At 43.6% G+C, this 22,969-nt stretch overlaps 1 protein-coding gene across 4 annotated transcripts in view; it reads right to left on the reverse strand.

Annotated features, from left to right (window-relative positions):
• The window catches only part of LOC148035105 (uncharacterized), a 104,086-nt gene that overhangs the window by 44,208 nt on the left and 36,909 nt on the right, over positions 1-22,969 (reverse strand). For 3 of the 4 annotated variants that reach the window (XR_015691158.1, XM_087680070.1, XM_087680069.1), the window contains exons 3-5: positions 7,880-7,948; positions 7,653-7,767; positions 7,413-7,521 (exon numbers count right to left, since the gene is read on the reverse strand). Coding sequence is in view for 3 of the 4 variants with exons in the window: in XM_087680070.1 (XP_087536196.1) it covers positions 7,413-7,521; positions 7,653-7,767; positions 7,880-7,948 (293 nt within the window). In the remaining variant the exon portion in view is untranslated. The remainder of the gene's footprint in view (positions 1-7,412; positions 7,522-7,652; positions 7,768-7,879; positions 7,949-22,969) is intronic. The other variant, XM_087680071.1, reaches the window with a different exon arrangement.

Below are 22,969 nucleotides of genomic sequence, written 5' to 3' on the forward strand. Positions count from 1 at the left end.
GTTTAACATATTCACCCAGCAAAGAGTTGGCAAATTCCAACAAGTGGGCCCAATCTACGTCCTAGAAATCCCCAAATTGGGTGGTCACTTTCACATAAGAGCACACGGGGGGGCCCTCCCCTCTAGGGCACTCAGGACCCGTCATGGGTTCTCATCTGCATCATTCGAAGCATGTTTACAGCAAGTAACAGCTGGCTGCACCTCAGAACACGATACCATTTCCTCAATACCTAGTACCATTTCCTCTTCCTCATTAAAATCCGGTCCCAAGGCCTCGACTACCTAATCAATGAAGGCAGTATTCAGTCCAGCCATAGCATAGGCTGATCACAAAATATCTGCGCAGCTCGCTTTTAGACTGGCCAGCAAGAGACAACCTTTCTCTATCTGCGTGTGCTGATTCGTCTCTGCAGCCCACTTGACTGAAGTCTGTACCACTGCAGGCCACTAGGTCTGTACCACAGCAGCCCACTTGACTACAGATCTGTACTACAGGGCCTATGCTGAACTTTTCTCTCTCTGATTATGGTCGGACAATCCACCCGAACTGAAAGGCATGGATTGAGTGCCTGCTTTGACACCTATCCACAGCCTGTTCCATATACAGCCGCCCTGCAGGAATCACTCACTCACCTGGGCTGAGTGCACTCAAGCAAACCACCTTGACCGAAGATAGGAGCTCTATGTGTTGAGCAAAAATATGCACTACTTGCTGATTAGCCTCTTAAACAGCCCCAAAACACACTAAAAATGCTCTTTTAGAGTAAAACCCTAAAACGGGGAGCGGTTCGAGAGAGTTCAATGGAAACCCTAAAACAGGGAGCAGTTCAAGTGAGTTTAGTGGAAACCCTATTTTTTGGGCACCCTTCCACATCTATAAATTAACAGGCTGCCCCATTCAGCCATCATCCTTGTTTGCAGGTTACACCAGCCCACACATCCTCTGCTGCTGTTGGCGCCCAGTTTCCAACCTGCAGCCCGCCTCCATCTGCTGTCCAACCATCATCGACTGCAGCCACATTATCTTCAGCCTGTCCATTGCTGTAGGCGACAGCTCTCAGCTGCTGGCGACTGCTCCAGACTGTTGTTCAGCCTGCTGCCCATCATCTCCAGGGTTAGCCAGCCTGCGTTTTCAGCATTGCAGGCCCTAACACTCTCAGACACTGTTTCAACCTGCTATTTACAACAAACTGTGCACAATTTCCAGCCTCCGATCGGTGGTACACTGCTGCATTTACCAGTTTCCAGCCTCCAAACTACTGCATTTTGGTAACCAGCCTGTTGCCATTCACTATTCAGCACTCCTACACTCCGACTAGTAGTTACCTTTGTGTTTCTGTCGCAATCATACACTCTGTGTGTCCTCAGTGCAAACCCTAGCAGTTTCCTTCACATGGTATCAGAGCCGGTGCTCTTGTGAAGAGCATCCTATGGATATTGTGGAGAGCTAATCTTTGTGCGAGGCACACAATACGACTCGTAACCGAATCACAATGTCCCAAACACCTTCTTCTCCAGATCCTATGATGTCTTATCAGGCTTCTCCATCATTGGAGGCCCTAAGATGGCATTATGGACTCGGTGAGGAGGACGACACTCCACCTTCACCAGATTTCACTAACATGACACAGAGGAGGACTTTGAGGAGTACTATCGCAACAAGTATGGTGATGTTTACACACCTCCTACCAATTTTGCTACCACATCCGGACCGGTTGGTGAGGCTGGCAACCTCTCTGATCATGGAGGACATACGGCACTTGGAACGTCTAGTGATCCATCTTCATCATCTCAGCCAGGTCCAATGTCAGGTTTGTACAATTCTTTTGTTTTGCATGAATCAAAACCCTCGCATGTTTCTTCTTTTCAGGTACAGGATCTGGATGGCTTTGCGTATGTGAACTTCAATAGAGGGGGCTCACGAAGCAAACAAAATTTAGGTACATCTACAGCTTCTATTTCATTTGAGCATATCACACACACTTTTCACTTCTCTCCCATCCCACCCTCTTCTATATCACACCTCTTATCATCTTTCCAAAACCTTGGATTACACTTCACATCTGCATCACATACCCTAGGGTTTGGATATTCCCATAGTGACAGGAAACGGCCGGAACGGCCCCCTGGCACGTGGAATCGCCGTCCCCGGAATGTATCCGTCATAGACCGCGTTTCCAAATGATGGAATGTTCCCTGTCCCGTTTCAGACAGGGAACGCCACGTGGCAAAACTTACCTGCGCCCGGTCGCGTCTTGCTCCTGCCTGCATCCTGCCCCCAGCCACCTTCATTCTCTTCCTTCTTCTTCTTTCTTCTCTTCCTTCTCTTCCCTCTCTTCCTTCTTCTTCTTTCTCTTCTAAGTTCTTTCTCCTCCCACCTCCAACCTCTTCCTTCTCTTCCTTATTCTTCTTTCTTTTCTTTCTCTTTCTTCTCTTCCTTCTCTAGGTTTGGCGTTCCCGTTCCTACTTACTTCATGAATTTTGATTTTTTAAATGCCGTTCCCGTTCCCACGTCCCCATTCCCTAGGTTTGGCGTTCCCGTCCCCGTCCCCGTTCCCCGTTTCATGTTTCTATGGATCATCCATCTCCGCTCCTAGCACCTTTTTCCTTCTCTTCCCCATTCTATACCTCTTTGCACCATGGTACTTCATTAGGGGGAATGCCACCCTTTAACACAATGCCTCTCACCTTTTAGCACATGAGCATACCCATAACTCCTGGGACGATTGTGATGGGCATCCCCCTCACTATCCCCAGCTTCACATCTCCCACGACCACTCATACACAAGGGTTTTCATCCTCAGCTTATGGTGCGTCTTCACACTCTCCTTGGGTTACACCTACGCAAGGATTCCCATCTTCTACTCACTGTATTCCCGTCCCACCTCCTTGGGTTCCTCATGTGGCTACCATACCCATGCCTAGTCAACCCATCCCTACCTATGGATCCACCTTGCACACAACATGCATGCCTGGTGGGCACTCTAGGGCCCATTCCCAAGTGAACTCCACTCCCCCATCCTACCAACACTAGACTTTTTCACACTATACATCTCCGTGCACTACCACTCCAATTGCAACGGCCAAGAATGCATTCATTGATAAGACGCGTTGTAATGGGAAATTTCACCACTTCGTTTAATTTCATGCAACAAGTGCTTGAATCTCAAGGTCTTTGGGACCTCGTCATTGGTCTAGAGCCTATGCCAGACCTTCGACTAGCTCACCCTGATCACATCTGTCAATGGAGAGCCTGCAATGCCACAATCAATATTGAGCTGATGCAGGGCTTGCTTCCTAAGTTTCACTCTCAGTTGCATCACTTCCCGCTCGCGTCAGAGCGTTGGAGCCACCTTCTTGACCCCTATGCGGCTCGTGATCGTACTTGGCACATCAATCTCGACTTTGAGCTTCAAGAGTTCTCTATTAAGAAAGGGGATGATCTGAAAGTCAAGCTGGCTGAACATAGGCGATTACTTGCCGAGTTCGCCACTACTGGCTCTCCAAAGTCAGATGACGATCAAGTTACATTCTTCTTGAATAAGTTGCCCGACAAGTACTTCAATTTCATTCAACACATCATCTCCCAACCTAGATTGCCAACCTTCTACGAGTTCGAGTGCCAATTCTTGCGTTACGCGAGGTTGTATGCTCAAGTCCATAAAAAATCCTCATCACAGTCTTATTCACAGCAAAGGGGGTTAGTTGCCTTTTCTTCAGGAGGGACAACCACTAGTGGCAAGAACTCGCTAGATGCGAAGGCAAGCCAATCAAAGGGTGCTTCCTCAGATGGAACCAAAGAATCTAGACCTATCTGGCAGCAATGCCCTAAGAAAAACCGGTTTTGCACACATTGCCAAAGAGCAAGCCATGTAAACAAGGAGTGTCACTCCAAGGCCCAAGGTCTTCCACCTAAAAAGCCTCAACAGACCGCTGTGACTGCACAGTCTAGTGGGGCTACACCTTCCGCTCCTGCTTCATCTGCTCCTTCAGCACCCATTGTTGTTGTTGCTGGACATGTGGCTCGAGTACAGCCTCAACGGCCCATCTCTTTCACTACCCCTGAGGGATTGGCTGATTGGTCTACAGGTTCCAATCCCATTGCACTTCATGCATCCATCTCACCTTCCTCTCCACCTCGTCAGGCGTTCCCCTGGCAGAGCCCTCCTACTAGACATATGTGATGGTGGCCACCTTCTTCGACTCGCATACCTCTAGGTCCTTTTGGATACCCTAGGTCAGGGTAGCATTCATTTTTCGCACTCTTAGAGTCGAACCCATAGGATTCATTATCCTTAGTTTTTCCATTTTTTTGTCTTCTGTTGCATTTACTCACACACATACATATTCATTGCATTTATTTTGAGTTAGATTTTCTTTATGTTCTGTTTTGCCTTAGAGCATCTCACCACTAACCTCTGTGTTTGCAGATTCTCATCTCTTTTGCAGGGTTTTTTCTTTCAATGTAGGGCTAACTTGCAAATTGCTTTGGTCCTCCCTGGGCGAGAGACGTGGGAATGCGCACCATTCCATTCATGGTTTCATCATCCTAGGAGTACTTGGTCTTCTTCCAGCATGGCGGTTTTCCCTCTCGAAGCAGATCGTGCAGCATCTCTCTCAATGCTATCATGGCGGTAACTTCTCCCTTACTCTTCTAGCGGGGTGCTTCATCCACTTCGTCAACTTCATCTTCTTTCATTTCTTATGGTTCTCGACACCATATGAAGACCAACATCAGGCTCCTCTTCCTTCTTCGGCTTCTACATCCAGGTTGAGAGGGGGTTCCTACCCTTCTTAGTATTCTACAGGCTTCAGCACTTTGTCTTAGATATCGGCTTCTTCCCCCTGTTGTACCTTACCCTTTGTATTGCATGAATACATCATCCTTGTACTAGGGCGCTTGGGCAAGTGAACAATTTTCCCACGAGAGACGCTGTCAAAGTGGCACCTGCTGCATGAGCATTCTTCAACATGTAGCATACTTTGCATCTCATTGTGCAGAGCACCACTTGTGCCGATCCTAAGTTGTTTCCACCGGTGGCTGTTGTTACCACACCACCATCCTTCTTCATCACATGGATACCTCATCACCTATTTCTCCTCATCATCGATACGCTGAGTAGATGGGTTAGCTTGTACTGTTTTGTGATGTGTTGGGTGTACCCTCCCTACTCCCATCTTCTAGGTCACTTTTACTCAATCAGCCGCATCCCATCAAATTTACTTTACTTATTCAAACAAAAAAAAAAATCCATGTAGTTCCATCCGCCTTTGTAGGGCTTGATAGTCATTGGGCAACCGATGTGCACCATTTGTCCAATGCCCTGTCCTCTCTGGGGTGACTACTTGAATTCCCTTGGTAAGATAACCATCACCTCTATAGTCTTGGTAGGCCACTAGATAGCCAACGTGCACCCTTTGTCCAATGCCTTAGCTGCTTTGGGGTGAGACGTCTTGGGGCACATAAACATCACAATGGCTGGCCTAACCTTTCAGCTCAATTTTGGGCCTGAGAGGGGGTGTTGAGCTAAAATATGCATTACTTGCTAATTAGCCTCTTAAACAATCCCAAAACACACTAAAAATGCTCTTTTAGAGTAAAACCCTAAAACAAGAAGCGGTTCGAGAGAGTTCAGTGGAAACCCTAATTTTTGGGGCGCCCTTCCATATCTATAAATAGACAGGCTGCCCCCATTCAGCCATCATCCTTGTTTGCAAGTTACACCAGCCTACACATCTTCTGCTGCTGTTGGCGCCCAGTTTCCAGTCTACAGCCCGCCTCCATCTCCTATCCAGTCATCATCCACTGCAGCCACATTATCTTCAGCCTGTCCATTGTTGTAGGCGACAGCTCTCAGCTGCTAGCGACTGCTCCAAACTGTCCCAGACTGTTGTTCAACCTGTTGTCTATCATCTCCAAGGTTAGCCAGCCTGCATTTTCAACATTGCAGGCCCTGACACTCTCAGACACTGTTTCAACCTGCTGTTTACAGCAGCCTGTGCACAACTTCCAGCCTCCGATCAGTAGTACACTGCTGCGTTTACCAATTTCCAACCTCCAGACTGCTGCGTTTTGGTGACCAGCCTGTTGTCATTCACTATCCAGCACTCCTACACTCCGACTGGTGGTCACAAACTTGGGATCCATCTTTGGTGGATGTCACACTCCAACATTGCTCCACCCTTGAGCACACTGTATACTCTTACATTCATTTACAGCATTCATTTACTTCAGAGTTGTGTTCTCTCTCTCCCTTCTTCTATTTGTGTTTGAGTTTTTGTGCTTGAGTTTTGAGTTTTGCATTTAGGGTTTGAGTTTTTGAGTTTTTTGTTTAGGGTTTGAGTTTTGCCCTCTGTGTCTGTGCCTGTGTCTATCTCTTTGTGTTTCTATCGTGATTGTACACTCTGTGTGTCCTCAGTGCAAACCCTAGCAGTTTCCTTCACACTGTGCACCTAAATGACAGCTCCTGCACACAGTCCTCCACCTGCTTGCATCTCTTAGCCTGTGCCTGTTTTGCTGCCTGAATATAGCACCTTCCCCTCTCTCCTGGAGCACTTCAGAATCCCCCGTCTCCTGCATCTCAGAATCTTGTTTCCTGCCGTGCATCAGACCTGGATTTAGGCTTGCCACTGCCTGCCTGCACATGCATGCGCGCACGCGCTTTTCCTAATATTGCCAAAAGCATGAGTATTTTTAGCAAGAGAGAAGCCTGCATACTTTTACGGCACGTTAAACCAATGTCAGGAGCATCCTAGGTAAGAATATGTGATCTGAAATGCATACCAACTCCCCCAAGCCTCAATTCTTAGAGCCACTTAAAAAAATAGAGTGTGGTGTAACAATAGAGCTTGCTTTTTGCTTTAATCACAACATGAATTAATGTTAACTCAATTATCTTTTCGCAATATGGCAAAAAGCACGAGTACTTTTACCAAGAGAGAGTCATGCAATCCTTCTCTCCCTTTCCTATATAAACCACCTCTATGAGGTCACTTCTGCAATACTCCAAATTAACCTGCATAGCTTCTGTCATAGCTTGAGGAGGGAAGAAGTAGCCTAGTCTACTCCATTGCCACCCTCATCTCATTGATTTTACTAATCTCCCCTCCTCCTCAAATCTTAATGGTGCCCTGTTCTACTTTGTTTTCTTCTTCAACTCACCCTTCTTATCGCTCTAAGTTAATTTTAAAAGCCATCTCACTTATCTTACACACCTTCTATTTCTTCTTTGTAAGCTTAATGATATGGCAGGTAGGCTTCTTCCTTTAAATGTAGCTAATAAAAGCATAAAGAAGAAAGAGAGACTTATAACTTCATCTTTTGCATATATTGATGAATATTCAGTGAAAAACCAACCAACTTAAAATATTTACTCCATGGCCACACCTCAGCAAGATGAATAGAGAAATACCCTGTATGTACTTGTAGAGGAATGCCATTTGATGTTGCCACCTCCAAACCACACAGGAACACAAGATCCCCAAGATGTTTATCTGTGATACGAACTGATCCTCCACCAGCTGAAATTTTCAGAAACAATACATTAGAAGAAGCCAGCCAAGTTTCAAATTCTTTTTACTACCTTGTTGCCTTTTTTGAGCCGATCATTTGTTGCGTCATTAAGTAGTGACATAAAGGTAAGTGAAATTACCTCTCAATACTTTTTCAAGTCCCTCTTCTGCAGACTGTTTTGTGACCAATGGATTTATATCAAGACCCCTACGGTATGCAGCGATGCTCTTGAAAGCAACAACTTTCTTCGAAAGTGTAAGGTGATGTGGATTAAAGAGCACAACTATCTCTGAAAGCTATTGACTATGTTTTGGATTGCTTACATAATATTCTGCAAGTTTCATAACTTCACAAACCACAAGGATATTCATTCAGACCTGTCACAAATTTTTCCAGAAAGCTGTCCAGAGTCCAAACTAAATTGCCATGAAGACCCTGCCGTGCACAGCATGTAGGTTTAGAATTATGAAAAGCAACAACACACAATAACAATCTATCATGTCATAAGCTGATTCTTTACATACAAACACTGAATTATTCCCAATTCCCAAAATACAAGTGTTGCAACTAATTTCATTTGTGTAGGAAGCATCTAGTTCATAAATCTTATGATCCAAGTTACATGCTTTTCCTGATTTGAAGCAAGTGGATAGATAATTTACAAAAGAAAACCCATATATGCTTACATGAAGGCGTGCTCATAAATCCATTCAAATAAACTGTTAGCCTCCTATCAAGTAGATGATATTCAACGGCCATAAGCTTCTTTTTCTGAAACCATATAGCATGCACTCGGTCTTCTTGTAATAACTACTAGGGAGCTTTTCAAGCTAATGTCATTCTTCTGCTTGTGGGTACAAGGAACCAACTACAAAGTATTGTGAAGATTTGCTAGGGTTTGCACAAAGAAAACACAAAATGTACGAACACAGCTAGAAAACAATAACTCAAACAATAACACAAAAACACAAACACAAACAGAGAAGAAAGAGAAATTGGAAGTGAATGAATCAATGATGTCAATGAATGAGAGAATGTACAAAATGCTCAAGGGCAGAGCTGTCCAACAGTCGGTGGCTCTTGTGGGAGCAGGTTGAGGGAGGTGTCGATGTGTCATCCACCAAAGACAGATCACGAGCGCAATAACCATTAGTTAGAGCAGAGACTAATGAAAAAAAGTGCTGAAAACACAAAACCGGCCTGCTGTGATACAAATGCAAATCAGGCCAATGCTGGAAATGGAAGGGCAGCAGGTTAGAAACCAAAATGCAGCATTCTCTAGAGCTAGAACTAGCAAACACAACAATGCAATTTCCTGAAGATGATGGTAGCTGATCACCATCAACAGTGGGAGGGTGAGTAACAAACCACATAGTAGCAATCGCTAGGGGCTGGACAGCTAATGGAAGAGGGATGATAGCCAAAACCTACAAGACAAGGATGGATTGAATGATGGACAGTGTGTCTATTTATAAATGCAAAAGAATCCTCCAAATTTAGGGTTTTGCTTATGGGACACAAAAACTCTCTGGGACCACGCATTATTTAATGAAACTTTTGGTAATTTACATGTTTTGGGGTTGTTTTAAAGAGCTAATCAATTTGTAATGCATTTTTTGCTCAATGCCCCCTCGCAAGGCCCAAATTGGAACCAAGAAGAGATTGGAAGAAAAGCTCAAGCCCATTTTTACCCCAATACATCCCACCCCAAAGTAGCCACAACATCAGACAAAGGGTGTATGTCAGCTGCCTAGTAGCCTACTAAGACGACAGAGGCAATGGTTATCTTTGCAAGGTAGCCCAAGTGATCACCCCAAAGAGACCAAGGCATTGGACAAAGGGTGCTCGTCGATTGTCCACTACCCTACCAAGATCTACAAAGGCAAATGGAACCACATAGAACTTTTTTTTTGGAGAAGATATGGTTTACAACCTATTAAGTAACTATGCCCCCGGAGGAAAAATGAAAAGGGATGGTTAGATCCACCACATCGCACGCGCGCACGTGTGTGTGTATGTGTGTAACAAATAAGCTATCCCAACCATCCATGGATATCAGTGATGAAAAATAAGGGAGAAGAAGTATGTAGGTCTAGTAGTAAGGTGGTGAAAGAACCACCAGTGGAAATAGCTCATGACCAGCTCAGGGGTGTGCTTCGCACAATGAGATGCATAGAGTAATGCTACGTGATGAGAATGTGCATGCCACAAGTGCCACTTGAACAATGTCCCTTGTGGGGAAATTGTTCACTTGCCCAAGCACTCCTTTACAAAGATTTTGATAATCATGCAATGCAAAGGAAAGGTAAAACAAGGAAAGGAGGCCAATATCGAGGACAAATACTAAAACCTATAGAATACCAAGAAAGAGTAGAAACCTCCTCTCAACCATGGATATCAATGTTGAAGAAGAGAAACTTGATGTCAGTCTTCGTATGGTGTTGAGAACCATGATGAATTAAATGATAAAGATAAAGATAGACATGACATCCCTTAACTGGAGCAACCAAAGAACAATCAACCATCTGAGGAGGTGAACCATGCCCATACTCAATCTTAAGAGAGCGCTCCAATGCTAATCAAGTGGTGTAAGCAAGCCCGAATCTCAACCTCGAGAGAGGGCTCCATGCTAGTCAAGAACCTCCTTAGAGTGACACTACCACAACCGGAAGGAGTTGAGGTTGATTAAGGATACGAGATTGGATCCAGCCTTAGTGTGGGTAGAAGATCCTTAGCTAGTGATGAGGTGATTTTGGGTGTGGATCTAAGACCCTTGGCCTTTGAGAAACAATTGTCATCTACATGGCTAGGTTTTTGGAAAATGTACAGATCCTATTCTTTTTGGGTAAAAGTGCCAAGAGGGTCTTTGTGAGGGTGTGAGTGTACCACTCCCTTTTTCCTTCAAAGAAGAAGATTGACCATTGGCATTAGAACATGATCCATGTTGAGGGTCAATCAAGAAAGGCGAGACTAGGTCTAAATGTGGAGGTGATTCCTTTTCACTCCCTATCTTTCTTCAAAGAAGTCAAAGAAGGAGATGACTCATCAGCACAAGATGGGAATTTGTGTATTTGAGCAACTAAGGAGGGTAATACAATGTGCAGGAGGGTAATTCCCCACATAATAGGACCTAAGAACAAAGAGTAATGCACTTGGGGATGTGTAAGGCATAATGTTAAAGAGTGGCGTTTCCTCTAACAATGTACCAAGGTACAAAGCGATATATCTTTGAGTGTCTAGTGATGGCCTAAAGCCTTGATGTGCATCAAAGACAATGTGCGCTAAGACTAGATAACCTATTGTAGGCCTAAAGTAACAGTCTAGATTGAAAGAAAAGGAATTTAAATGTGAAGAGAAGGTGGGAGGAAAAGGCAAGAAATGTGAAGGTGAATGGGAAGCACCAAGCTCATACTCGGATGAAATAAAGAATAAAGGATTACCACTTGGAACATTGGAACATCTCTCAACATAGAGTTTTCTTCAAAACCATACCAGTACTAATCTAGGTCTCGATCATGACTTACAGTTGGTTCCTACATAACACAAGAAGTGGTATAGATAAAATCAAACTCACACAAAAATTGGATTACACGAACCTGTGATTGTGAAGAGTTTGAACTTTCGGCTGTGTCCCAAGTGGATATTGTTTCCTTAACTGAGAGGTGATCAGTCTCATCACTAATGGAGTCATTTGAGCCATCGTCCATCAAATACATGCCATTCTTATATCTTGCACAAAACCAAACTCTCTACAACAACCACAGGATACTCTTTCAAAGAGCATTGGCTCTAATACCATGTGAAAATATGCTAGGGTTTGCACAAATACACAAAATGTACAAACACAGCTTAAGCACAATAACTCAAACAATAATGCAAAATGCAAAAACATAAATACAAACAAAGAAGAAAGAGAACTATAAAGTGAATGAATCAATGCAAACAAAGAAGAAAGAGAACTATAAAGTGAATGAATCAATGCTATAAATGAACGAGAGAATGTACAGAATCCAACAGCCAATGGCTCTTATGGGAGCAAGTTAAGGGAGGTATCAACAAGTGTGTCCACCAAAGACCTTGAGCACAGTAACTACCAATCGGAGCAGAGGCTCATGAAGAAAACTGCTGAAAACACAAAAACGACCTATTATAGATGCAAACGCAAATCAAGCCAATGCTAGAAATGGAAGGGCAGCACGCTCGAAACCAAAAGGCCGCAGTCTTTGGGACTGGAACTAGCAAACGCAGCAATGTAACAGCCTGAAGATGATGGCAGATGATCACTAGCAGCAGTGGGAGGCTGGGTGACAGCAGTAGACCATGTAGATATATTCACTAGGGACTGGACAACTAGTGGAAGAGACCTGATGGCCAAAACCTACAAGACAAGATGGATTAAATGGTGGGCAACCTACCTACGGCTATTTTGAGAGGATTTTCAGAATTCTACCCACATAAGCTTGTAGAGTAGGTCTATTCACTTCAACTTAAGTACTTGGACAACCATATTCAAAGTTCGGATGTGAAACTTACGAAGAAAACAAGTTGCAACCAAGCTCATGACAAGACTACTGTCCTCAGGGGTTTTAATCATATTCCATTGCTTACAAGGTTTCTTGCTTAAGATATCTACTTGCCTATTGTAAGTGGATGCTTTGGGCTAACAAAGGGTATTCCTTCGGGTGATTATGAGCAACAAAGGAGTGATCTTTTGCCTCTATACATACTCATATAACATGGTTGAAGTCATGTTTTGAAGCCTATACAAGAATTTGATTGGATTTTATGTATTCCATCACTTAGTTCTATGCCTGGATGATGCAAGCAACCTTATGCTACATGATTTCTTGGGTTGTTCATAATTTATGAAGCTTATGTGATTGCATAAAGCCTATGTACAACACAGTGTTGTCCTAAATCAAGGTTATCTCTAAGTTCTCATCTCAAAGTTTTTAGGCAATCGTCCCATCACAGGGTATTGCGATCATACAAGGAGTGCATATATTGGACTTGCTTTGTTGTGGATCGTATGAATCAAAGGGCTTTGTGGCAACTTCAATCAATGTTTCACTATTCTCAAATTGATTCAATTTTCTCTTTTCTTCTTATTTGTAACCCTACTCTCTACATCATTCTCTCTTAAAGCCCCATGGTTAAGGCCTTCGACTTAATCCCCTTCGACATTTGGTAAACCCAATGTGAAGGCCATTGGAAGGATGCAAGATGGGTGATGCATCAAATTTGGGTCTGTCTGCAAGAGCAAGTGATGAAATGAAGCAATTGATTCAAACTTTTATATGTATTTACAGTCATAGCAGCAACTGCTGCAACAACAACAACGGATGTTGGCTTCTACAAAATTGGAATTTGTAGTGATCAAGGCTTTGCAAGTTATGGCAAATAAATTGAAACTGTTTAACGATTGTAGTGTTTTCAACTTACTTGCATCTATATGCAATGAAAATGGAATTTTATAGGATTGCACAGCTTGCATGGAGCCAATACTTTGTTTGACTCACCATGCATGAATTGAAAGCATGCATTATTGAATTTTATCTGAAGGATCCAAATTGGGCTGAATTTCAAAAGGCTTTACGAGGAGTTTTACGTAAAGGATGCTAATCCGGTTACGCACAGATCATTCCAAGAGTGGATAACTAAGCCCAACAAAGGACTTAGAGCCACTAAGCTGCTACATGAATTTGAAAGCAAATATGATCAATTGGATGTAGCAAAGCAACAAGCTCTAGAGGCACAAAAGATTGAGATATTTTTACAAGCAGCGGACATAGTTGTCATGTATGAAAGGTACGATACAATACGGTACAATAAAATATGGTACTAAATGGTACCTTATGATTTTATAAGGTATAGTACGATATTAGTACCCAAAAAAAATTTACATGATTTGTTTAAAACCATAAATCATTAAATAATAGAACACATGTTTAAAGTGTGTTGGGTGTAAAGTCCCTCCGTCTCCATGTATATAGTCACACAGGTGTGAACACACCCTTATTGTACCCTAACATATAAATACATTCTTTTATTCTTTGTGTACCATCGCGATCTGGTACACCTATCTCTGCATTCACTCTCTCTAACGCTCAGCTCTGCAGCTCACGCCTCACTCTCACACTCCATTGTGCACTCACTCCCCTTCAAACTGGTATTAGAGCACAGAGTGCATGCTTCTCGAGATCAAAGGCAGCTGACAAACAGCTCAAGGCAGAATGTCAGTCGAGCACCACTCAGGGTGACTGGCAGCTGCTGAGTGTGTGACCGTCGGGCAACAGCTCACAAGCGATAACTTACGGGCGATAGTTTACGGGCAACAGCTCACGGGCAAGACCAAGCGGTAGGTCCAGCATGACCAGCATGGACCAACGGGCAGCAATAGACATGATGGCAGGGACGGCAATGGACTTTGTGTCTAGCACGACTGGACTTCGTGTCAAACGCGACGACCTAGTGATAGCAACCTGGCACCAAAATGCGCACGCAGCTGGACAAACACCCCAGCGGGCAGCAACCAGGTGCGGAACAGAGACCAACGGGCCACTGCCCGCATATGCAACAACAACCAGGCAGTCACATCAAACGGGAAGTCAACAAACCCCCATCACTCCAAAAAAAAATTTAAGTCAAAATCTATTTTTTCTTTTTTGAATTTTCCCTTGGCTTAACGCGGGTTCGCACGCGTAAGCATAGTACGCAAATTTGTGTAGATTTCAGCCCAAAAAATTGGGGCTTTTCAGATTGAGTGTTGTTCATGCATAATTGAGGCATCTGCATCAGAAATTGCATACATTATGCACGTTTAAATTGGGGATTTCGCCAAATCTAGTGAAATTTCGCAACCTTGGACCCATAAAATTTGGGACTTTTGCTGTATTTGTGAAATTTCTATTCAGCTGAGTCAAATTGGCTGACATTCGTGCACACTTGGACCCGGAATTTTGGGGCTTTTGCAAAATTTTGTGAAATTTTACTAATTTTGCCCATTTTATGCTTTTGGAAACATGTATTAATGCAATCGAGGCAGATTGGTCAGTGAAATTTTGGGGCTTTTTGCTGAAATTTGTGGATTTTGGCAAAGTTGATGCGTGAAATACACTTTGGGAATATTACTAAAGCAATCTTGTTGCCATAAGCAGAGTGATTTGAGCATTTTTTATCTCCCACTTGTGCGATTTTGGAGAAATTGCAAAGATTTCGTGTATTAGAAGTTGATACGAGCACATATGTATGCAGTACACATGTTGGACAGCTCCCATTGAGTTGATGTATTGCTGATTATTCATGTTGCAACAGTTTTAGTGATCATTTGCAGATCTGGGATTGTTGCAGATGTATTTTTTGGTGATATTGCTGAAGTGGGAGTTACTTGGTAGTGATGTATGCATTTAATGTATGCTGAAAGTCATTCGTTCTACTGCTATACATGTACTTGGACTGAATCTTGCTATTATTTGCTGAAAATTTGGGCTGAAAGAATATTCAGCTCATTTTTGCTATCATAAATTGCAGCATTGAATTTCTGGTGTATTGCAAAAAAATGGCTGCAAATGCTTCTAGCAGTAGTGACACTAAATCCCTCTTTGAAATCAAGAGATTTGATAGCACTGGCTTTGACTTGTGGAAGGATAGAATGCAAGGCATTTTGTTTCTCAAGGACTGTGAAGATGCTCTCTTGGAGACTAAGCCTGCAGCTATGATAGATGTGGATTGGGCTAGACTTAACAAGAAGGTCATTGCATACATTAAGATGGCAATGTCTGATGATGTACTTACAGACATTAAGCATCTTGATACAAGTTATACCATATGGAAAAAGCTTAAGGACACTTATGAAAATACAACTCCTGTGAATCAAGTGCATCTTATGCGTAAACTTGTGAACATAGAGTTGGATGAGTCTAAGCCAACATCTGAGCATTTAAGTGCTTCACGGGGATTTTGAGTCAATTGCAGAACTCTTGTTTGGCGGCTTTTGATAAAAAATTAAAAGCTATTTTCTTATTGATGACTTTGCCTAACAACTGGGAATCTTTGGTTGTGTCACTTAGCAACAACCCCGCTTTGACTTTTGATAGTGTTAGAGGTTCAATCCTTAATGAAGAAATCAGAAGAAATTCTAGTGGTGAAAGTAATAGCTCAGCTTATAATGTAAGAGGCAAGTCTAAAAAGAGAGGTAATGCAGCCAGTAAAGGCAAAAGCAAGGGCAAACAGCAGGCTGTCACATGCTATCAGTGTGAGCGTAAAGGGCATAAAAAGCCCGATTGCCGGTACTTCAAGAAAGAGCAAGAAAGAAAGAAACGGCAGGGTAAGAAAAAGAAGGATGATAAGAAAGATGATGACAGCTCTTCCTCAAAAGAAGTTGCAAAGGCTAATATTGCATCTAGTGTGGTCATTGAAGAGCTTCCCGACATTGAAGAGATACTTGTTATAGCCTCATGTAATGATGCAAATATTATGGCAACAACAGGTGATATGCACATCACCAAAAAGGAGGTAATTGATGCCTTACTTTCAGCTCATGATGGGCTATCACAATCATGGATAGTGGACAGCGATGGCTCTTTTCATGTTACCCCCTCTTTGGAGCCATTTTCTAAATACACTGCTGCAAGTTGCCTAGGCAAGGTTTACTTGGGTATAACTATGCATGTGAGATAGAGGGTGTTGGCACCATTCATTTGGCCCTTGAAAATGGCCAAGAGCTGATTTTGCAGGATGTCAAATTTGTACCTCGCATAAAGAAAAGTCTACACTATCAATTGGGCAACTTGATGCTACAAGGTATTTTACTACCTTTGGTGGTGGATCTTGGAAGGTCCATAAGGGCTCTATGCTGATTGTTAAAGGCAACAAAAAGGGGACTTTATATTACTTGCATTGTAAAGTGTTACCTGGCAAGTTCTTGGCAATGGCTAAAGTCCATTCACAGATGGAGCTTTGGCACAAAAGACTTGGCCATATGAGCCAGAAAGGCCTTCAGGTTTTCTCCTCTATGGGGAGATTTAATGTAAAAGGCTCTGGTCTCGAATTTTGTAATGATTGCTTATATGGAAAATAAGTGAAGTCTCCTTATTACTCCAATGTCGTTAACAAGTCTAATGCTCTTGACTTGGTACACTCTGATGTGTGCACTGCCTGTTAATTCGTATGGGGGTGCACGGTACTTTGTTACTTTCATTGATGATTTCAGTAGAAAGTCATGGGTGTATGTACTTAAGAGCAAAAAGGAAGTGTTGGATGCTTTAAAAAGTTTCATGCTTTTGTTACCACACAGAAAGGCCTTAAGTTAAAAGCCATAAGAACTGAATGGGGGTGAGTATATCTCAAATGAATTTAACAAGTTTTGTGAGATGCGTGGCATTAAGAGGAAGTTGACAGCCCCTTATAATCCCGCGTCAAATGGCATGGCTGAAAGATATAATCGCACACTTTGTGAGAGAGTCAGATGCATGCTGTCCACAGCTAATCTCCCACAACAGTTTTGGGAAGAGGCTCTTAAAACAGCAGTTCAGAAGTGGGTGGGCAGACTGCTGAAAACCCGGCTATAAATAGCCAGAATCTGGGCGATCATAAATGGCAGGTCGGCTGCATTAAATGCAGCCGCCTAATGCAGCTGACTGTACTGGTACAGGTCGGACTGCCACTTGGCAGTCCAACTGCACGATCCGACTGTACGGCCAGTCTCTGATCCGCTAACACCCCCTCTCAAAGCCTGGGCAGGGCACAAGCCTGAGGGATCTAGAATGTCTCTAAAGTAGAGCCTGGGGAAGCGCCTTTGTAAACAAATCTGCAATATTGTCCTCCGTCTTCCGGTACTCCACAATAATGGTCGCATCCAGAAGCTTCTCTCTGATGAAGTGATACTGTATGTCTATGTGCTTCGTCCGGGCATGGAAAACACGATTCCGTGCCAAGGCAATGCAACTCTCATTGTCGCATTGCAGCAAAGTAGGACGAGGCTGGGGGCAGCCAAGCTCCTCCAACAATCTCCAAAGCCAAACACCCTCACATGTGGTGGAAGACGCGGCCCGATACTCCACCTCAATAGACGAAAGGGCTACCGTGGGCTGCTTCTTGCTACTCCATGAGATAACACCTGCACCCAAGGTAAAACAGTAACCTATTGTAGACCGCTTGTGGTCCACATCACCAACCCAATCCGAGTCGCTCCAACCTACAAGTATAAGATCTGAACCACCTGTGCCTGCTGGATAGTGAATCCCTAAGTCAGATGTCCCCCTCAAATACCGAAGTATCCTTTGGGCAGCCTGCCAATGCACCGTCTGAGGTTCACTCATAAACCCCGCCAAGAGCCCAACAGCAAAACAAAGATCAACACGAGTGTTAAGGAGCCAAATCAATGATCCAATCAACTGACGATAGCGGGAAGCATCCGCCATGGGAGAAGCTGAATGTGAAGTGGCCTTCCAATTCGGATCCATAGGAGTAGAAATGGTCCGACAATCCTCCATCGCAAAAGAAACCAAGAGCTCCTGTACATATCTCTACTGAGAGATGAAAATCCCCCTCTGAGACTGATAAATCTCATGGCCCAAGAAGAAATGCAGTAGACCCAAATCCGTCATCTCGAACGTTCGATGTAAAGCTGCCCTCATCTCTTTGACCTTCTCTGCATGATCACCTGTGACAATCAAATCATCAACATACAACACAAAAAGCACACAACTAGCCGCGGAAGTGTGTACATAAAGCTACGGATCGGCCTTGGAACGCCGATATCCCAACTCTGACTGAAGGAACGAATCAATCTTCTCATTCCATGCACGCATAGCCTGCTTGGGGCCATACAAGGCCTTCCTCAACCTGTAGACTTTCCCATCTAAAGATCCAAAGCCAGGAGGCTGCTCTACATAGATCTCCTCCTTCAAATCACCATTGAGGAAGGCCGACTTCACATCGAACTGGTAGACAGGCCATCTCCTATGGCCAGCCAAGGCAAGAACAGCTCGAATAGTCGCCATACGAGCAGTGGGGGCAAAGGTGTCATGACAATCAATCCCTGGGCGCTGAGCAAAACCTTTAGTAACAAGGCGAGCCTTGTGCTTGTCCAAAGAACCATCGCTAAGGTACTTGGTCTTGTAGACCCACTTGATGCCAATCACCTTCTTATTCGGGGGGCGAGGCACGAGATACCAAGTGCCATTCCTCTCAATAGCCTCCAACTCGGCTTCCATAGCTTTCTTCCATGGTGCGGACTGTAAAGCCTCCTTCACGGAGGTGGGCTCTCAATCCTGCATAACACGGGTCATCAAACAATAGTTAGAGCAAACAAGCTCCGTAGAATGTGCCTGGTGCCTCCGTGATCGCCGCAGACCATCCTGCGGTCCCCACTCCTCAAGGACCCTCTCGATCCCTGAATCACGGAGCGTGTCACGGGCCCAACGAGGAGGAGGCACGACCTCTCCTCGTCTCTCTCCATCAGCGGAAGACTCTAGGATATCCACCGGTGGTAACTCCTCGGGGGTGACCGGTGGAATAGTAAACTCTGTATCAGAAACAGAATCGGAATCAAAAGGCGCGGGCTTCAAAGGAATTGTCGCGGGAGCCCAACTCTCCCCTGGATCTCCAAGAACGGGATGCTCCTCACCCGCTGCTATGGCCGGAACCTCCACGAACCACACATCTCGACTAGTGTACACATCCCACTTCACGGGATCATACAAACGATAGCCTTAGGACTGAGAACTGTAGCCAACAAACACCTGTCTTCGGGAAGCTGCTTCAAATTTATCACAATGAGCCTTGGGAATGTGAACATAGGCATCACACCCAAAAACCCTAAAATAAGAAACATCAGGCTTAGTCCCAAAGTAAGCCTCAAAAGGTGTCATCCCATCAACGGCCGAAGTGGGGGATCGGTTAAGGATGTGGACTGCAGTAGCCACAGCCTCGGCCCACTGAAACTGAGGTGTCTGTCGGTGCTCCATCATGGTGCGCGCCATCTCGATCACACTTTGGTTCTTCTGTTCAAGAATGCCATTTTTTTTAGGAGTGTTGGTATTAGCAAACTCCTGGTGAATACCTTTATCTGCACAAAAACGAGAAAACTCATTAGAGACATTCACCACCCTTGTCGAATCGCAAGGTCTTCAATCTCCGGCCCGATCGGTTCTCCTCAAAGAGAAGCCAATCCTTGAAGTGGGAGAATGCCTCCTTCAACGCCAAGAAATAAGCCCATGTCATCCTGATGTAGTCATCTACGATCAACATAAAGTACGAGCTCCCTCTCAAGGACTCATTCCTCATAGGGCCACAAAGATCCGTAGATACAAGCTCCATCGCTGAAGTAGACCGCCGCGAAGCTTTGTTGGGAATCACATCCCGATGCTGTTTCCCACGAATGCAAGAGACGCATGGCTGCTGGCACCCTTGAACAAGCTGTCCACGTGACGCCCTCCGAAGATAATCATAGTTGAGGTGACCAAACTGAGCATGCCATAGCTCTGACTGTGTCTGAGAGGTAAGAAGAAGAGTAGAGAGCACAGTAGAAGACTTCAATTTGTAGATGCCGTTCTCCTCATATCCTGATGAGAGAACCTTCCTTGACCCACGATCAAGGACTCGCACCGAATCACTATCAAACTCCACCAAAAGTCCAAGGAAACAAATCTTATGAACTGACAGTAGATGGTACCCTAAGCCTGGCACATGCAAGACCTCTGAGGTATGGGTACCACCACATCCATCTGGAATAAGCTGCATCTCACCCCGTCCTACAATAGACACCTGTCACGGGACGACCTTAACAGGCGGCTATGAAGAAGACGATGAAGACTAGAAGAAAGCAGTTCCCTGAAAAAAAGAGCACAAGAGATCCGTTTCACCTCCCAACCTTGCCTAGTTCATTGCTGGCCACCCTCATCGTGATCCAATTGCCAGCCGTCAAACCTTGGTGAGTCCTACTATTCTTGGACTCTCTTTGGTTCTAGGCTCCCCTAAACCCCGTTCGGGCGCCCAAGACCCCAGACGGTCATCCTCGTGCATGTTTCCCTTAATTTACCTTATAATGTAACATTTCCTTTCCCTTAAGAATCAGTTTCGTCCTCGAAAACGATACTTGGAAGGTCTAACTATCGAAAACCTTTTCTTTAAAGTACTTACTCGCTCCCATGTTGAGCTTTCTACTAAACAATCTTTCCACTTAACCAAACATTCTTGATAAATAGTATTCCTTGTTCGTCTATTACGAACATTTAATATTCTTTCTGGTTCATGTGGATTAGATTGGTCATTTAATAGCTCCTCAATGTTATCATTTAAGATTAGATTATCCAAATCACCCAGCTTCTTCCTTAATTTACTGACATGAAAAACTGGATGTATTTTACCACCAGCATGTAGTTGGAGCTTGTAAGCCAGTTCTCCCACCTTTTTAAGTATTATGAAAGGACCACAATACCTCGGTGAAAGTTTTGGACATTGTCCCTTTTTTATAGTTTTAGTTTGTTCAGGCACTTTAAGATAGACAAATTCTCCTTCTTTAAAGGAGATGTCTCTTCGGTGAGGATCTGCATATGCTCTAGCTCGATTTTGAACTTTTTTAATATTTTCTTGGGCAAATTTTAACATATTATTCATGTCCTCAAAAAAATCCTTAGCTGCCTGAACCTTTTCCTGCATAGAGCTCTGGGCTGAAACCCATACATTAACATAAATGGACTATATCCACTGGAAGAGTGCATGGCACTATTATATGCAAACTCTACTGTCGGTAGATACTCTTCCCAATTAGTTTGCCTTTTACTTACATATGCCCTAAGCATATCTTCAAGGATTTGGTTAACCCTTTCAGTTTGCCCATCAATTTGCGGGTGATCCGCCGTACTCATGCTAAGTTTAGTATTCAATTTCCTAAATACCGCACGCCAAAATTGACTATCAAATTTTCTATCCCGATCAGAAACTATATTTGCCGGAAGGCCATACAATCGGTATATGTTCTCTACGAACAATCTAGCCAATTCTGGTGTTTTAACATCAGTTGAAGTTGGAATGAACCTAGCCATTTTGGTTAACCTATCCACAATCACCCACACAGAGTCATGCCCCCTCTGTATTCTGGGTAAAGCAACAATAAAGTCCATGGAGATACTCTCCCATTTTCCCGAAGGAATCTCTAGTGGATGGAGAAGTCCTCCCATTTTCAATCTTTTAGCTTTATTAACCTGGCATTTATTACATTTGACCACATAGTCAAGGACGTCCTTATTCATTCCAGGCCAATAGAACTGCCTTTTAATAAGACTATAAGTCTTATTAACTCCTGGATGTCGCGCGCTAGGGGTATCATGACACTCAAAGAGTATCTGGCGCCTTATTTCTGTATCTTTCAAGACACATACCCTACCCTTGTAGAGTAAATAACCATTATCAATGGTAAAATTCTTCCACTTGAATCCGGTTTGAGCAACCCCTAATGCTCCATTTCCTTGTTGAATATCCTTAGATATTCCTTCCTCAGTAGAAGCACTTTCATTTGGATCCCCATTTTTTATTGCATCCCATATGTTGGAATATGCCGGATCAACCTGGCATTTCCCTTTTAAAGATTCAAGCAAGTTGGAAGTGAACTGAGTAAAACTCAATTCATTAATGATAGGCATTTTGCTGAGTGCATCAGCTACTATATTATACTTTCCTTTTCTATATCTTATCTCATAGTCGAACTCTTGGAGGAGTTCGGCCTATCTGGCTTTATGCCCGTGTAAATCCGGTTGATCATTAAGCCACTTAATGCTTTCATGATCCGATAAAATCAAAAGTTTGGCACCGTACAAATAGTGCCTCCATTTCTTCATTGCATGTACTATTGCATATAGCTCCCTCTCATAAACAGAATAATTCTGTTTTGCACGGTCTAATTTCTTGCTTTCAAAAGCAACTGGTCGACCTTCTTGTAATAAGACCGCGCCTATCGCCTTATCACTGGCATCAGCTTCAACCACAAATGGTTTATTGGGATCCACAATTAATAGTACTGGAGCTGTAGCAATAGCTACCTTAAGTTTTTGAAAACTTTCATTTTGGTCTGTTCCCCAATTAAATCTTTTTCCTTTCCCTTTAAGTTGGTCTGTCATTGAAACAGCTATTTTGGCATAATCTCGAATGAATCTACGATAAAATCCAAATAAACCTAGGAAGATCTGCAGCTCTTCTAGGTTCCTTGGAGATGGCCATTCAATAATTGCCCTTACTTTTTCTAGATCCATGTTGATTCTCTCTTTCAGGATAATATGCCCCAAATATTTGACCTCTTGTGCAAAGAATTCACATTTAGTTTTCTTCGCATAAGGGGAATGTGTTCTTAACAGTTGGAATACTAATTGTAAGTGTTCCAAATGTTCTTCTTTTGATTTACTAAAGATCAAGATATCATCCAAAAAGACTACTACAAAATGTCCTAGATAGGGCCGT

Source organism: Lygodium microphyllum, chromosome 6 (assembly GCF_053477565.2).
Source record: "Lygodium microphyllum isolate KBCC chromosome 6, Lygodium_microphyllum_v1.1.10, whole genome shotgun sequence".
NCBI lineage: Eukaryota > Viridiplantae > Streptophyta > Polypodiopsida > Schizaeales > Lygodiaceae > Lygodium > Lygodium microphyllum.